This window comes from Nyctibius grandis, chromosome 7 (genome assembly GCF_013368605.1).
Source record: "Nyctibius grandis isolate bNycGra1 chromosome 7, bNycGra1.pri, whole genome shotgun sequence".
NCBI classification, from domain to species: domain Eukaryota; kingdom Metazoa; phylum Chordata; class Aves; order Nyctibiiformes; family Nyctibiidae; genus Nyctibius; species Nyctibius grandis.
This window is the reverse complement of record NC_090664.1, coordinates 1,266,653-1,284,530: the sequence shown is the minus strand read 5'-3', so window position 1 is coordinate 1,284,530 and position 17,878 is coordinate 1,266,653. Positions and strand designations below refer to the sequence as shown.

The 17,878-nt window shown below is 43.6% G+C and overlaps 1 protein-coding gene across 3 annotated transcripts in view; it reads right to left on the bottom strand.

The window, feature by feature from the left end:
* The window catches only part of PDCD6IP (programmed cell death 6 interacting protein), a 32,574-nt gene extending 28,020 nt beyond the window's left edge, over positions 1 to 4,554 (bottom strand). For all 3 annotated transcript variants that reach the window (XM_068405267.1, XM_068405266.1, XM_068405268.1), the window contains exon 1: positions 4,224 to 4,554. In XM_068405267.1, coding sequence (XP_068261368.1) covers positions 4,224 to 4,429 — 206 coding nt within the window. In that variant the 5' untranslated portion in view covers positions 4,430 to 4,554. The remainder of the gene's footprint in view (positions 1 to 4,223) is intronic.
* Positions 4,555 to 17,878: the final 13,324 nt, after the last annotated feature.

Sequence of the window (17,878 nt, the reverse complement as noted above, 5' to 3'; positions counted from 1 at the left end):
GTAGGCTGCTCTCAACAGAGTTGTTTTCACGTAGTATCACAAAGAAACTACGTGAATACTTCCACGCTGCCTCCTCCTGCCTCAATTTAATCCGTTAACCGAAAGCCACCAATAAAGCCGAGTTGTCTTCCCACATTCCACGATTACCCTGTCCTCATCTGCCATGAGGGCAGTCAAGAAGCACAGCTTGTTAAATGGCCTTGTGAAGTCCAGCGCTGGCTGTTTGCAAACAGACTATTCTTTGTATGTCAACAGAACCCCAAAGAAAAAAGAAAATAAGCCAAGGAGGTGTATGTTCCTCCCAGATATGCACACTGCTGCATTTAACATCAATGAATACCGACAGCACAGTTTGGTTAGTTTTAAACAAGCTCAGAACTTCTGTTACTACTTCCTTTACTATTTTAAGCGTGTAGTATCATTCACTTTTAGTAAAGAACTTGAAATTCTACTCAAGATTTAAGACCTCTTTAAAACTCTCCAGACCAAAAAAAACAACCCAAACCATGTAAAATCATTTAGGTTTTTTAGAAGTAGCTAAACAGATATTAATATAAAGGTATATATAAACTAAACATATATAAATAAAACAGTAAATGGAGATGTTAACCACAGAACAGCGTGAAACTAGCAGTACAAAGGCAGAAACTAAATATGGAAGGAATGGCCACATCTGATGTACAAGTCAGTTACACACTGAAGGATGAGGGTAATCATAAGGGTGTTATTTAAAACAAAATTTACAGTGATCCAACTATCAAGACACGAAGAACAGAAGTTGCCACGCAACACAGATGAGCGTTGCGTGTGTGTGGTGTGTTTGGCTGTGCCAGAGCGATGAACTACAGAAAATCATGCAAACATATCAACTGCCTGAGTTCTAATTACAGTAATGAAAGGGAGGGCAAATGTCAGCAACACAGATCTAGTTCTTGAAGTACAGCAATCTTTCACCAAAACAAGCATTACACGCTCCTAGATGCTAGTAAAAATGAGTTACAGCTGTCAAATGAGTTGGAAGTCAAGGTTTAAATTAGAATTTAATTAAAATATATGCATTGCATTAAGATCCTCAAATCCTGTTCCTCCTTCAAATAATCATAAAGAAAAATCTCCTTCAAAAGCACATAAAAGAGACCAAGATCTGCCTTCGCTCTTCTAGGTAAGAACTGGAGTCCTGAACTCACAGCTGGAAACCAGGACTGCAACTTTCAGCCCCCAGAGAATTTGACCATTCAAAATAAAACCATGCACCTCCCCTTTCCCCCCCTCCATTTTGCTTTTTTTTAAAAGAACTGCAAGAGTTGTTAGCAAAATTAAACTAATTAAATTTGCACCACCACCCCACCCCTCCAGAAAATGGAAATTAAGTCCAGGCTATCTTTAATATTGAGAGGAAACAAGGAACTCCTTGAAGTTATAATTATACTCAGACGGAAAAAAAAAAAAAAGAAAGAAAAGAAAAACCCAAACCACTAAATCAAATCTGCTATGACAGAATTTAAGGGGAAACATCTGTACCAAGCTCACCTACGTCACCTTCAGAGCACTCAGATTCTCACAAAACAAAGAAAGCTCAGAAGCAGGCTGAGGTCGTTCTCAGTTACACCGCGCCCCTTTTCACTGGGTACCTCAGATACTTCTCCAAGAGAAGCACTTGGGTTCATCAGTCGAACAACAGCACACCATGTACCTTCAAAGCTTTACTGGTCATGTTTGCCTAGGAAATGGGGCTGCAACTGAGTTCATTTTTTTCCATAAAAGAAAAAAATTGTGCAGCAACTGCTCAGCAAAACAATGTTTCTGAAGATTACAAAACCGTGGGCAAATCCTAGATTAATTAGCAGATGATTAAGCCCTCATTTCTTAACAGTTAAATGGTCTGCAGTGCTCTACTGGGTATTATGGCCTACAAAAAGCCGCAAAGTAGTAAATGTATGCAAAGGGTATCCACGCTGTAATTAGCGCTTCCAACCGTACTTCACTAACAAACCAGTTATAAACATCAACTTTAAGGAAAATCTTGCTGAAGTTGTTAAACAAAAGACGGAGCACAACAATACAATTTAAAATGCAGGTGTTTTATGATAGGAGCTTCTGTGTGGCTGGAACTTCTTGTTCACACATAAGGTGGCACCGATGGAGAGCCACATTCAACACCTCCCCACTACTGCAGCAGCACCCGGGCCAACTGAAGTCATCTGCTGATCACTGACCAACAGCAGAGAGAACAGATGGCTACATATGGAACTGACTGCAAAGGAAAACTGGTAATTATGCAATTGCAAGTGGTTTCCCTTCATTATTCAGAGAGAAAAACCTGAGGTGAAGTTACATACGATGGCTTGAATTAATTTAATGACCTACTGGCACTAAAAGAGGGAGGTCCCGCTCAGGCCCTTGGCTTTCAGCAACACTACTTCTATCCTCTTCTGTGCCAGCTCTGATGTTCATCTGACCTTCCACTGAACTCATTCAAGTTGCTCACCTGTCAGAAAGCCACGTACACCTTTAGCCTTCCAGAAATGGCGCAAGAGAAGCACCAGAACTGAAGAGACAGCTTTCTCCTCTTGGCAGTGTACAGCTGTTAGATAGGGTGAAGTCATATGATGTGGCTGGGCCGAACAGGGATTTCAGATAGAAACTAATCACAAACCTGATTGGCACCATCACAAAAGGAAGATCAGTTCCAGCGTTCAAGGGAAGATAATAATATGCCTTTCAATCTGGCTAGCAGGGTCCCTCTTTCAGTTCATAGCTGCTCATTACTTCCCTGACCTTCAAAAGGCACACACAGTAGTACCTTCAACAGCATACCCAGTCATAAACAGGAAACTGCAAAGATACTGTAAAACTTGATCAGTACACTCATAGCTTTTATAGCCCAAACACCCCGTGAAGGGCTGATAAGCTCAAAAAACATCAGTAACTCATTTTACAAATCTTGCCTTCTTTTTAATAAGTCACTTTTTTCTTTTCCTCTTCATTTTCTTTAAGTTCATAAATAAGATATTCTAGTGAACATCAAATGTATTTCTACTTGTTCATGATACTACAAAAATGTGTCATGTCTGCAAGTATCATTTCTCCCTACAGTAGAAAATTCCCCTATCATTTTTCCTTCTTTAAAAAAAACAATAAAGTTGCTGCCACTATGTAAAAACTCAGATTCTGGTACTGCAAATCTTTCATCCCAGCTTTGCAAACAGAAGGGTGTACTTAGTATTAAACTAGCAAATGAATCACAATGACCTCAGTGAGCAGATGAGGCTCAAAACGTTTCCAACATAGAGAAACACAACAACAGGATTACCACAGTAAGTCAATACTGCAATCCCTAAATGTTCTAGAGAGACAGGAAAGAGCGAGTGCTGTTGTAGATGATGGAGCAGTTAGTCCTGAAGCAGGCTTTATGCAGTTTATGGGGCACAGGTTAATCTTCTGCTCCTCTAACCTATGATAATTCCAGCACAACAGACGCACCACTAAACTTCCTCATAGCAAACTAAGCGTGTTAAGCAGAAAATAAGGATGTGACTGCAAATACATTAAGAAGCTGCTAAACACAGAAAACAGAAGGAAAACATGACAATAAAAAAAACAAAACTGAAGAGAAACTGTTGTCAGCTGTAACAGCAAAACATAACACTGAAACAAAAGACACACTGGCAAATACTCTGTAATTCCTACCTAGAGCCAGCCGTGACTGGCACGTTACAAACGCTCGGAAGGGGAAGTTGATCGGACAAGGCCTCTCTACGCCGGCCGGGCCCTGCCCTGCCACCACATGACACCCCACGACGCCCAGCCCCGGAGCCGCGCGGTGAGGCTGGGGGACCCCAGGATGCTGCAAGACACCCGGGCGCCTGTCCCCAACACAGGCCCGCGGCGGGGAGGCGGGCACACACAACACAGGCCGCCGGAGCCGGCCCGGCAGCCCCGGCCGCTTCCTCCCGGCGGACCGTCCGCCCCGCCCCGCGCGGGCCGCCCACACCTGCGCCCGCCCGCACCTGGTTCCGGCTGCGCCGCGCCCAGGGCCTGGGCCCGGAGCTGCCGCCGGGGCCCCTCAGTGGCGCAGGGCACCTGGGGAGCGGGAGGTGCGCGCCCGCCCCGCCGGAAGCGGAGGGAGAGAGGAGGGAGAGGGGAGGGATGGCGGGGGGGGGGGATGCCCGGCGGCGCGGGCCGCTGAGGGGCCTGGTCCGGCCCGGCCCTCCCGCCCCTACCTGAGGAGGGTCTCGAGCGCGCTCTCGTGCTTGTCGAGCGGGCGGCCGAGCGCGCTCTTGCGCAGCTTGCTGAGCTCCTCGGCGGCGCGGCAGTGCTCGGCCTGGGCGTCGCCGCCCGGGTAGCTCTGCTGAATGAACTTGCACAGCGGCTTGGCCAAGTCCACCTCCGAGGCCTTCTTCAGCTGCACCGAGATGAAGTTCGTCATGGCCGCCGCCGCCGCACCGCGCGGGACGGGGCGGGCAGCCGCCGCCGATCCCCGCAGCTCCGCGCTCCCCTTTCCCCGCCGAGCGGCCCCGGGCCGCCGCTCGCTGCCTGCCCACCCCGCGGCCCTCGCCCCGCGCTTCCGGGATCGGCGCGCGCGCTCCCAACGCGGCGCCGTCACGCGCCCCCGCCCCGCGCGGTGTTCCCGCCCTCCCGCTTCCCTCGCGCAGGCGCAGCGCGGCCGTTGCCGCCTGAGGGGAGCGCCGAGCCCCGCCGCGGCGCCCCGGGCCGGCTGCCTGAGGGGAGGCGGGCGGCGGGGCCTGCGCTGCTCGCAGAACCGCTCCCGGGTGACGGAGGGTCGGCACAGCCGGCGGGAGACGCGTGTTTTCACCGAGGGGAGCGGGCCCGGCGGCGGGGGCGCGGGGGGACACACGTTTGGAGGCCAGGGCAGGCAGAGAGCTCGAGTGCTGCCTGTGGAGAGGCGCCGTTCGGCGAGAGACGCGGCAGCGGAGCTCGGCTGCCGTGAGGGAAACTTCGCCAGCCGGTACCGTGAGCTGCGACACGCCGGTACAAGTAGTGGCTGCTGGAAAGTCAGTGAGATGTCAGGTTTGTAACGCCTTAGGGGGAGTAAAGGGTCCTGTACTCAACCCACCCTAAGAATCGGTATTTTAGGTAAAGGAAAACGTCACTTGTCTGGAGCAAACGTTGAAATGTCTCTGTTGGCCGTAAAAAGCGCATGTTCACGTGTTGCTGTAATTGCGGGGCTGTCATCCACATCACGCCTGCTTCCTGCTGACTCAGCCCGGCACAGCTCCGACAGGCAAAGGCTGGCTGCTCTGCAGAGCGAAAACAGATACTCAGCCCGTGTTCTCATTTCCCACTTTCTTCTGCCGCTTGTTCCACACAGCCAAGGCTGTCAGCCTGCTATTTTCTTATTACATAAGCCCCGAGGTGATGATACCATTAAAAGGAGTGGTAAAAGTGCTTTTAAAATTACGAAAAAGGGTTTGGTCTCATGTTGTAGCAGACCACGAGTTTTGCTGTACAGTAAAGCCCATGATCCCTTCCTACTGAAAGCGTACTATACTAGGTAGAGCTGTCTTCTTTGTCGTCTGATGAACGTGGTGGCATAAGAGGAAAAGGGTAGGGCCTGGGAAATCGGACTTAACTGCTGCTGTGGCCGCTGGGAGGGGCAGCTCCTCCAGGATTAACCGTCCCCGTGTACAACCCAGAGATGCTGTGGCAACAGCAGCCAGGCCCTCCCAGGCATATGCACAGGGAAGGAGGCGATGGAGTTGTCCTCATTCTGCTGCTTCCCGTCACCTTGGGTAGGGCCCAGGTGGTTAGCCTTCAGAGCCTTGCGGGTTTGCTTCTGTTACAAACCTTTGCTATATCCACAAAAAAGTGAATATACATGTTAACAGTTCCTAGGTGCACTCCTGCCTCCCTGCACTGAGTAAACACCCCGCTCAATTTCTCGTAGCTCATTCAAAACTAAATAGAAGTTGACTTAATTTTACATTTTTTTAAAGAAAGGATTTTTATCGTACAATGAATGCAGAAAGTAAGCTGTCTTGCCTTACTCATATCTGCATATGGGAGTTCCTCACTGCTTTTTTTTTCCCCAGGTTTTATTGCCCATGTAGACTTGTAAGCATTTGGTCTCTTAGCCTGAGTCAGCCTTGCACTGACTGCACTTCCCTGTCCCAGGGAAAACCTCCACCCTCACAAGCTTAGATTCTGATCAGCCTTAAGATACAGTCAGCTGGGCAGTTGCCTGCCTTTGTTTCCAACTTCAAGACCTTATGGGGGATAGTTAGCCTACACATTGCCAGATACATGGCTGTCTATATATGGAAGATGGAAGCCATCACTACCTTACAGCGTAACAGTCATAAACACGGAAAGGGTGTGAACAGGGAAGGGCAAAGACTGCAGCTATGAGATCATGGTTCTACTTTGGAACCATGGTGACCTTTAGGTGGCTGTTGCTTAACAAATGCAACGACTGATACTTTGCATTCCTAAACCCTCGACCGACACAGCACAGAAATTTCACTTTGTCTTAGAACAAGTTACCAGAACTTCAAAGGTAAAGGTGATTTGCTTCTTTCCCCCAGATTTCTTAATAAATCAGTGCTCCTCTGAAGGCTTTGTTCTGATTATAACAATTATAATATTATAAGCAGTAATGACTTGTCTCCTTGTTACCTCTGACTAGTTAAGTACTATTTCCCAATTTAGAGATGAGGAAGCCACATAGTCAGTAGTTATCAGTGCAGGGGGCATAATCTACGTCTTCTGACTCAGAGTCCTGTGCTTTAAACAACATACCATCCTTCCTTCTTCAACAAACTTATGATAGTATCTAAGGAAACCACTTTAAAACAGGTTTCCCCTAAAATGTTTGAAGTAATGCAGCATAAACAAGTTGTAGCCCTATTTAAGCATTACCAAGGTCACTAATATATTTTAGTATAGACAAATCATTAGATGTCCCCAGTTTTCCTCCTTCTCCTAAACAACCATTATGTATATGTAGAACACCGCAGTTTTGCAAAAACATTTCTAAAAGTCAGGTTTGCTTGCAGTATGCAAACTGGCTTTTCTGCATGCTTCATGGTTTTTGTCTACAATTTTTAGACAGAAAACTTTTCACTGAACTCTGATGTTCTGTTTTATGCTTGCTCTCCGTTCACAAATTCTACGTACAGATATTTCAGTGACGCAAGATTTTATTCTGCGTTTGCTGTATTGTATTGTGTAGATTTTGATCACGCTGCTTTATCCATAGTGTAAGAGTTGCCCTGTAGCAATAGCACTAATTAGCAAACAGACGCTATACTAAACAAATCAAAAATCAGCGAAAGGAAGTGATAAGTGACCTAATTGTTCATTTCATTAGATCTGTTGGTCCTCTTCCTTAAACTTCATTTAATCACTCAGATCCAACCCCATTTTCATACTCCTAACATAATCCTTTGGTGACATATTTGTCACCATTATCTTTTGACCATGAGTTTCAGGAGTGATTATCATAAGTTACAAAAATGAGGGGACGCAGAAAACAAGTCGTGTGTCAGAAGAAGCTCTGATGGGATCCAAATAACCCATCTAGAAGAAAATGTGAAATTCTCATGACCTATGAATGAAATTTCTCCCTAACAGCCCATAATCAAAAGTACAAGGAAGAATTCCTACCAATTCCTTCAAATTTTACGCTCCTTTACCTTTTGTTTCAAAATTTAGAGGAACTATTAATCCTATTTTCCTCAATTTTCATTTCTATTTGTTAGAGTTTTATATTTCTCATAGGTGAGGAGGGACCTGAACCAGAAGATACACTGATAGCAAACTCAGCTGGGCAGGGGTCATGCTTATCTTTGTGCTTGTAGAGCCACGTTCACAAGAATGCTCGATATACCATCCTCCCACTGTTCCAATGCTAAGTAAGAAAAACACATCTTCAGTCTAAGTTCCAGGTGTGATACAGGTCAGGATGAAGAAATGAGAGTCTGGAGAAGGGGGAAAACAGGTCTAAATCAATACAGTCGGTACACTTAGGGTAGACACGCGTATAGTGGTAGTTAGAACAAAGTTGCCTTTCAACCAGGAGCTAAATAAGAGCAGTGACTATGTCTGATTTTTGCTTGAGGAGAGGGTGCTGGCAGAATGGTCTAGAATAAGAAGGGCATCACATGCCTAGCTAGTGGCACAGAAAAGAACCTTGTAGGTGAAATAAATGGCAAGCAGGAGCAGAAGTGGAGATCAGAGGAGGCTAAAGAGAAGAGAGAGGTGAAGTAATATGAACTTAGATGAGATATGAGAGAGATTATGCAAGGCCTGGAAATTGTTGATGTAGGTAAATATTTTTACCTGCTGCATTGTAGATTGACTAGAGCAGAGCAAAGAGGGAATCCAACCTGCAATATTTTCAATAAATGCTTACAAGAATATTAGCTATTAGGCCAATTACAGTGCAGCCTAGAATTTTCCTCAAGTCCCAGCAGGCTTCAGGAATATGCCATATTGCTGAGCACATAATGATAGTGCCTGTGCTTGTTACTCAAATACACCACACAAACAGCAACAGCTCTTCACCGTCCCACATCATGGTTTGTAGAAGTGGGTCTTCATAATAAGCACCAAAAGCATTGCTAAACTTTTTTCGTATAACCTGTTAAAAATCTGTGGTAAAATTATGTCCCACTCAAAAGAATATATAAGATTTTTAAAAATTTTATTATTTTTACTGCCTATACTATTCATATCACTGTGGTTGTAGTAGAGAATATCATTGTCATTTAATCCTGAGCAGACTGTACAGCTATTAACTGAATCCAACCTTGCATATAAGTTTCTGAAAAATCCAAAGTCATGCATGAGTATTTGACTTAGATTTTGGCATGAAGACTCTGTAATCAACACATCTTGGTGCAATGTTTATGGTGTGCAGTTTGAACAAAGTTCAGAGCCTTCTTCTGAAAGTTTGTTGGAAGAAAGAAAAGGTTTGTTCTACCTTTGTTCAGTGCTGAACCATTGATGTTACTTAGTAAATCATTAACTCTACTTTACATATATAAATTATGGAGTTTTAAATAATTTTTACCCTTAGGAATGGAAAACAAAGTACCCGTCACATTGCACTAAAAGCAGATGAAAAATCAAACGTCTGCTTTTTGGGATAATGGACTAAATTTTGCCTTACACTGCACTTATTCTTGCTGTGAACATTTCCTTGAACTGTCATAGGATTTCAGAAGCCCAGCAGGAGATGAGTAGCGTTCTAATGTTATCACATCTTTAATTAAAAGGTAAAAGAAGAAAGGATTAATGACCTTGAAACACAAGTGTTTTGCAATATATCCTTTCCCTAACTATGCTGTGGTTTTACTGCTTCTGATTTTAAAATAATAAACAACTGAAACTTAAGTATGTGATTCTTTACTCGTGCTAGAAGAGAGATGATGTTTTCATTTTACAAATTGCTCTTACAAGCTTGGCTAATTAAGCTACCCCTTAAGATTTGAAAGTCAGAAAGTTTTCACTTAAATTCTATATTACTAAGTAAAGCAAATACATCAATAATGGAAAGTAACAAAATAGATGAAAGATAACTGGGTAACTTTGAATCTCTTAATTATTGCGATATGGGATATACCTAAAGAAACAGCTGTATTTTATTCACTGTAAAACATTGCTTTCTTTATTTAAAGCAGTAGTATTTCACATTTTATGAAGAATTTTGTCCAAATAGGTCATCAATTCAATCCAAATATTTTTTGCACCAAAGGACTGAGTAGCCTTCAAAGAAGCAGAAATTAATGTGTGTCCTTTGTTGGTATTTTACAATATGTAGTTAAATTTTATATTGGATTTGCCCATATATTCAATGCAAGAAAAATGCCTTTTCCTGTTTATTACATTACAATTAGAAGGCTTGACTAGAAAACTCCATGTATAATTTGAAGACTGCTAGGTTTATTACATTGAAGAGATGAAAGAAATTAAATCTGGTTAATTGAGGAAGATCCTTTACAAGTCATCATTGATTTAGCATTTATTTCAATAGTATTTTCTATTTGGAGTATTTCATATCCTGAAATATAAAATATTCAAAAAGAAATAATTTTACGTAGCTTGAAATAGGTCTGGATGGAAGGAGGGAATTAAGTAATTGGTCATTATACAGCATAATGCTTGCTAGTATAGAGAGATCACTTCTTGCTACATGGAGCAAGCAGGATGGTATATAAGATCCCGACAGAGAACCTTCACTTGGTAAAGTTCACTAAAAACACTGCTGAAATCCAGTTCTGTCCTTCTAGGGACTTTCTTGGCGAGTGAGAGGTTTACACCACGAAGCAATCCTCTCTGTTGACAGTGACGTATTTTACTTTCAGCATTTCAGGTGGAGAACAGCCTGTAGTGAAGTTGCAGTTCCAACGTCTAGAACTCCTTCACTGCACTGAGCAGTCTCATTTTTTGAGAAGACAGTAATAAACTCTGTCCCTCTTGCGGGCTGCGTACACATGCCCCAACAGACACAAGCTTGTTGCTCATGTGTGAGGCAGGAGGCGTTGTCCTTTGGCTGGGCTGGGGGCATGTGCCTCTACTCGTGTGCCTGTAGCAGTGGCTGCCCAAATGTGCGGCGCAGCTCTTCGCTCCTTGCTGGGTTATTTGCCGCCTACTCACTGATTCAGATAAACAATGAGACACTGTGCTCTACCTACTCAGTAAAGTGACGTTGAGGGGTTTTGGACCAAAATCGAAAGCCAGACATACTTTTGAGCATGCTTGTATGGGGCAACCCTCCGGATCACCATCTGTGCATCATTGCCATCTACAGTGTAGATGGAATCTATTGCATAAAAGCATCTTACAGTCAGGGGAAAGAATTTGCCATTGCATGCTGGACAGAGCAGAATCACACTGCTGGAGCAGTGTTAGGACACAGCAGCAGGGGCCAAGGCCTAATTTTAGGTCCAAGGGGAGTGACAAGCATGTAAGGAGGAAAGCAAGGACCTGATTTAAAAGCTGTAAATTCAAGGTCTCTTCTTCTAATATGGGAATTGAATGAATCGTTCCCTAGGACCGCAGAGCAGGAAGAACAGCTGTGGTCCTCATTCTCTGGAAACAACCTACTCCAATGAACGACAGTCTGAGACCTTACAAGAAATGGAAAGATCAAACGAGACAGAAGACACTGAGATCAGGGTGGTTTCATGTTCCATGCAGGGAGGGGTTTAGGACTTTTCCCAGTTCAAAATATCTCCTGAACACAGGCACTGACGGGATTACAAAGAGCCACCTCTAATAACACTATAGGGAATCCACTTCTGAAAGCAGTGAAGATCCTCATGTCCTGCTGTTAAACTTGTCCATAATGTGAGGTTTTTATCTTACACATTCCAAACATAATGACTCAGAACAAAGTTTCTCTGTTACATAATGTAACAAACACCAGTACAGGCAGCTCTTTTGCAAAGTTTGGTCTGACCACAAAAATTTGGGGGTAAAGAAATGGCAACAGGAGTGCTGACAACACTGCCAGAGAATTCCTCCTAAAAATGCTTGCTTTGCAATGTTCAAAGGAGAAATGATAGACAAACTTGCACTGGCGCAGCCTACAAAAAGTGAGATGCAAAAAATGTGGTTTAATCTCTTTCATCATACTACTGTCTCTACATGGCTGTATGTGGTGCAAGCAGACAACAAACTCCAGCATTAGCAGCGTGGTTTTGCACAAAAAAGAGAAGGGGAGGATGATTTGATCAAACGCATTGTTACAATACCTGCCTTTTTCTTTTTTTTTTTTTCATCAAAGGAGATAACTGTGGCTCAAGTTGCTTCTAATTGTGGTAGGACATCCACAGGACATCACAGAGTCTGACTCAGACATTAAAGGGGAGAGTCTGAGAGGCACTGGATGAGCCAGTTTGTGTTATGAGACTGCACTTCAGTCGACAGCTTTGCAAAAGTTACATAAATTAGGGCAGATTTCAGTGCACTATTTGTTGTATGTGATTCATCCTGGCATGAAGTATCTGGACATGGCTTGACAAATGCTAGTACCTAAAATGTTACTGTAAGGAATTTAGCATGCAAATTACGTTCTGCAAGCTCAGGACATTATCCCTAATACTTACTTCACGAATTCTCAGCTTGCTCTGCCTGACGTTCCCTCTGAAGTTCCAGGAAGTTCTTACTGTCGTATACACAGACTGAAATTTTTGTAGTGAGTCACTTTTAGGGGGAAAAAACTCAATTTTCTTAACTGATATTTTCTTCTGTGGACTCAGACATTCAGCTGATTTGTATACGCAACATTTCTTCCATTCACACTGACTGGTATCAACTGTAATGTCACGTTCCTTCCAAACTAGTGTGCCGAGCAACTTAACACTGTTTCCTCTCCTTTCAGATACAGAGATGTTGACATACACAAATAAGATATTTCAAGGAACATGAGATAGTATATTCATGTTTCAAGTATTATGTTTAAATGAATGCTTAATTACTATCCATTCTCCGTGCAAGCATTGACAGGCTTATCAGTGGTCACCTTTGCCATCAGCTGGCACTACCTACAAACTACTTCGCTAGGAGTTTGACGCTGACTAGGCATAACTGACATTAAATTGTCCTTGGAATCACTCTAGGACAGCAAGCGAATTTCACAAAATAAAAAGCAAAGACTAATTGCTTCTTTACCAATAGAATCCTTCATGCTTATGGGACTCTGATACCACCAGATGTGCATGTGTCTGTCCACCTTCAGGCTCGTGTTTTTGTGTATCCTTTCTGTACCCCTATGTGTACATTTGTTTCTAGCATCTGCTTCCTCCACTTTTCACAGGGTTCAAAGAACATGGTTTGGATTGGTGAGCTAGATGTGAGTCATCATAGCGGGTCAATTCATTTTCCCATGGCATGTTTTGTTCCACCTCATGACTGCCATTTTTTCCATTTTGATCTTACCAGTATTACCTGCTCAGCATGGCGGTTTATCAGTGACTAATGAGGAACCTATTTTCAGGGATGAAGCAGCTAAAGAATTTTTTCTTTACTATGTAGATGATTCAGTATGACTTTTCATTCAATGTGCCTAGTGTTTATATGCTAATTATTTAAATGTTCTGCTTTATTGGCCAGAAATGCATGCAGTGATTCAACGGTAACCATCTCCGTTTGTATAAAACTCATATAAGGTCTAAATGCATGCACATCAAAATACCTGCCCAAAAACCAGCTCAGTGAGAGACAGGAAATTTTACTTGTGATGTATTATTTGTTAAGAGCAAAGATAAAAATTAAAGATGAAAACTTAAGGCTTACCAGAAATCTTTTTCAGAAGTGCTATAGTTGTACCCAGTAATTTGCACTCCTGGGCTGTGACAGCATGCCGACTCCGTATCTCATCACTGACAAACAAAAAGTTTGCTCCGACACATTTTCTCCCCTGTTTTCAAACATACTCACAGAGAATAATAAACCATGTTTGAGAATGGCACATTAGCCAGATTACACATAGGGAAACAGGTGAATTAAGAATGGTGACTCTTGAGGAAATGGAAAAGGAAATGCTGTGAAGAATGGAGCACTATGTGGGCGACTATTGCAAACTGAGGTGGTAACTCAGAATACTTGTGAAAAAGCATCAAGTTCAGGGGGTCCTGATTAAGTCGAGTGCAAAATTTTAGGGCTTTTACATCTTCAATGAGGAACATAGGGAGTGTGGTTTTATTTGCCATAATAGGTAGTAAATAGGTGCATGCAGGGGTCTTTGCAAAGATTTAGGAACACTTTGTAAGTGTTAATTAAGTTAGTCGATAATTGAAGCAATTATATATTAATAGGCCCATCTTAAATATAGCAGAGAAGCTCTGTCAGAACTCCCATGCCAGGCCGAGGAGAAGATCATGGGATTTCTGTTTTAGTAGAATTCACTAACATATTGTGGCCATTAGCTGTCCCTGTCTGTCCCCTTTTACTCCTCTCCACTTTCCCAAGAACACCTGTACCAGAAGAGGTCTTCCCAAAAAATAAAGAAATTCACTAGACTGGTAATATTTGCTAAAGATCTTTCCGTGTGCGAGCCAGCATGAAAGCAGTCTGAGGTGTGGCCGAGATGTTCTTCAGGACTTGTCATGCATAGTGCTGAAAAGTCCTGTGGGAAACATAGCAATTATGGTACAAGTTAGGGCAACTCTTAGGGGAGCTGGAATTTTTCCAGGGACCAAACTGGCCTGTGGCAACTTCAGAATGGAGATAAATACGTATTTCTTGCATTTGCTTTTTGCTCTGTACTACACCTGAAAGGAACTATATACAAGGTTAGTTATCTAACGCAGGGTGCAGAGATTCCTGATGGAGCCCTACCAGAACTATTTCTCAAAGGAGAAGCCCCTAGAGTGCAGAGGGAGCTGTCACGCCATACTGTACAACCCACAACATTGTTACCATCAAGGAACAAAATGCGCTTTTCCCCTCCTATCTTAAAAATTCGCTTCTAGAAGGGAATGAAAACACTTCTCAAAACAGTTACCATGTAAATGACGTTTCCACCCTTACCTTCAGCACTGCCTAAATAAATAGGGGATACTGATAGAAGTGATAGGGAGCTCATTTTTTCTAGCCACAAGATAAAGCTAAAAGTAATAATATTCATGCCATGCTTTTGACTTATTTCCTGGGAGGAGGAGTGTATCTCTTGAATCTTCTAACAACTGCAAACGCCATGCTGACAAAATTCATCTCTCAGTGTCAAAAGATTACACTGTACAAAGCTATTATGTATTAATTTAATATTGGATTTTCTCTTTGTCGCAGGATCAGCTCTCTACTTTATGACTGCTGACATGTGAAATAAAACACAGTGACCAGAACACATTTGAAATTAAGTCAGATTTTATTGTACAATGGACTTTTATCAGAGTGGGAACAAAAGAGGGCTCATAAAACCAACTGCTAGTTAGTGGTTATGGAAAGAAAGTCAACTGCAATTAAACAAAAATGGTGGTACATTAGATAGGAGGGAGTAATGGTAGCTAAACTTAATTAAAGCTGGAAATATTTAAAATATCAGTAACAGTTTTATACTGAAACCATATGATAAGTTTTGGCTTGATTACTCAGGCGGCTGCTGCTGTACAACCCTTGAGGCAAAACACCTGCTGAGACCTATATGCTTATACAGAGATAACAGACCCATTTTAAAGCTGATAAAGACTGTCTGCATTCAGGCAATGGTTACATAGCCACTGCCCAGCTCTGTGAGATACAGTTTGCATTATCTTTTGATGGGGTGTACCTCTTTGTGGAAAAATATCGGTTGGATTAAATATTCATTTACATTGACTGCTGGACGCAATTATGGCTCAGGAAAACTTCTTGTGATAACTGTGTTCTTGGATTTTCATGTAATGATCATGTCGTGGCATGGAAGGTACAGAGTATACTTGAAACTGGATTTTGTGAGACAGGTTCTGGGATCTCAGCTGTATCGCCTTATCAGACTGTACACTGCCTGAAGCCAGAAACCCTGACTGTCCCCTGTCAATTATTCATGCACACTCTGAGGCACTGAGAGAGTAACCTAGTTAAACTAGCAGAGGATCCTCCTCACGTGTCCACCAGTACGTGCAATGCGGAGGTCTGGGCTGATCTGCTCTCGAGCACTGCTGCTGGGACAGCGTATACCCTACAGGGCCACACCACAGCCTGCACCACCAGCGCTTACCTCCACCTGGAATGTGCTTCTTCAGATATTCTACAGCACAGGTGGGATATTCAGCCATCTCATTTGCTAGGGTGACTGCACCATCACACCAACAAGGCACAAGAGAGGACATCACACTATGCTCCAGCTCCACAAGGGCTAAGTGTTTGGTGACTGTTGGAGCCAGAGTCTGCCTTGCACCTACAAATGACATGCGAAAAGCAATGTAGGTAGTAGACAAGCGCAGCCACAGCAGCTATACCTACTTTTTCACTTTGGCTTTCACCTGCAGCTTCAGACCTTCCTCCAGTGATGCCAGCTGAACAACAAACCTGGGATGCCAAGCACTGCCTAGCAACACACTCTGGAGCTGACAGTGACAGATTCTGTTTGGCTACAACTTACTCTAAAAAGGACAGCAAAAGTATTTTGTCTCGAATAATACTCCTTGAATAAAATTCCTGGCCTGGCCAGGAGTATGGTCACATAACCATACTAATACCGTGCTTCCTGAAATGGTGCCTTGGAGGCAGCTTTTGGTTTGCACAAACCCACATCTTTAATCACATAAGGTTGCACAAATATGCACTCAAAAATGCTTTCAAAGCCAAAAGGTTTGATTTCTTTTTCTGCCATAGCTATAGTGTATCCCTGTGTATGGATATCCCTGTAATAGCCTGGAAGCACCCTGCGGTCTGCAGGGTGAACGTGGATAGAGTCACCTCAAATGCAGTGTAGACATAGCCAGCATATCTGCTTCATTCTCTAAGCTCAAGTCAGCATTTCTTGAAGCAGCATCGAGATATCAATTACATTGCCTCAAAGAGGGAAAATGTTGCCGGTCTCATCTGTCCCAGTGAAACCCAGAGAGCACAGTCCTCGTGAAACTTCCAGGATCCCAGGGAAAAGAAAGTAGTGCTACACAATGCCAGGAATGTTGCAACTTCTCTAGAAATCTTCTCAGTTAGCAAAATCTGATTGATTAAGTGTTTGCTTGAAGAAATAAAATGGATGATCGGGAAGCACTTTCATTTCATCATACATACTTCGGGCAAATGAGATTGGGAGAATAATACATTCTTATCCTCTGTTGAAGTATGTCTCAATTTTTTTTTCCAAAAATATATATAACTGGATGCTAGTTTTGAAAATGTCATCATGCCCCGGGATTGCTTTCATAAATATGAGGAATTGTAGCCATTGCCAAGACATGCTTCATTCCTATTTTTGGGCATACTTCGGAAGTTCATACTTAAGCAACACTCACTGCACTCAGGCGAAGTTGTGCTTAGGTAAGGACTGACAGCCTCATCATAACAGGATTTTCTGGATTTCTGAATCGCAGCCCGAGTCTACAGCTCAAGTTTTGAAACTAGTCCTTAGACTTATAATGGTCCACAGCAAAACCACAGAGATGAATAAAAGTGAACTGTGGGTGGAAAATCAAACTCTATGTTGAAATTGTAGATGTTGTCATTCAGGTCCATCTCAAATTTAAATCTGTAGCTCAGATGGACTGGTTCTACTGCTCTTACTCCTCCTCTACCACGTCGGTTTGTCGCAGAAGTGGGATACAAGTTCTACATTCAGTACCAGATGTTTAAAGCATTTAAGACAAAAGAACACTGCCATTCTCATACACGTAAAGCAGCATGTATTTTTACACTTCAGAAAATGAGAGAGTATATATGGAGGTAAGAACTTAGTTTACTTTAATTGCAACCAACAATTCAGAGACCACAAATAACGCCATTAAATCCACAGTATGAGGACCCTGGGTGCAGTCCCCCCCCAGAGGTCCAACTGCCTGTGCTGGAGGCCAGCACTGATGTGGTGTAGCTATGTAACCTCAGATCAGATGGCTGTGGAAAACTGGTGGGTGAGAAAGAGGTGCGGGAAGCCTCGCTGGAGGCCTTCTTCCTTCGCTTGGGAGCTGCATTTAAGCTCCAGCTCTCGCCCTGGGCCCCTGCCTGAGGTCCACTGTGGCTGTGCCTGAGCCCAAGCCACGTACCTCACTGAGTCAGACACCTGGCTTGACCTGGGACCTGCCTGGTGACTGCAGACCTGTCTGGCAGCCCCCGGGCTGCTGGCTGACCCTGACACTGCTGGGGACAGCTCTGCGTGCCTTGCTCCAGCATGGGGTACAGTGAGGCCCCTGACCCGCCTTGCCTTGTCACCCTCGGCCAGTGGCTTGCCTCCCCTTACGGAGCAGCCTGCTCCGGCTGCGGTCCT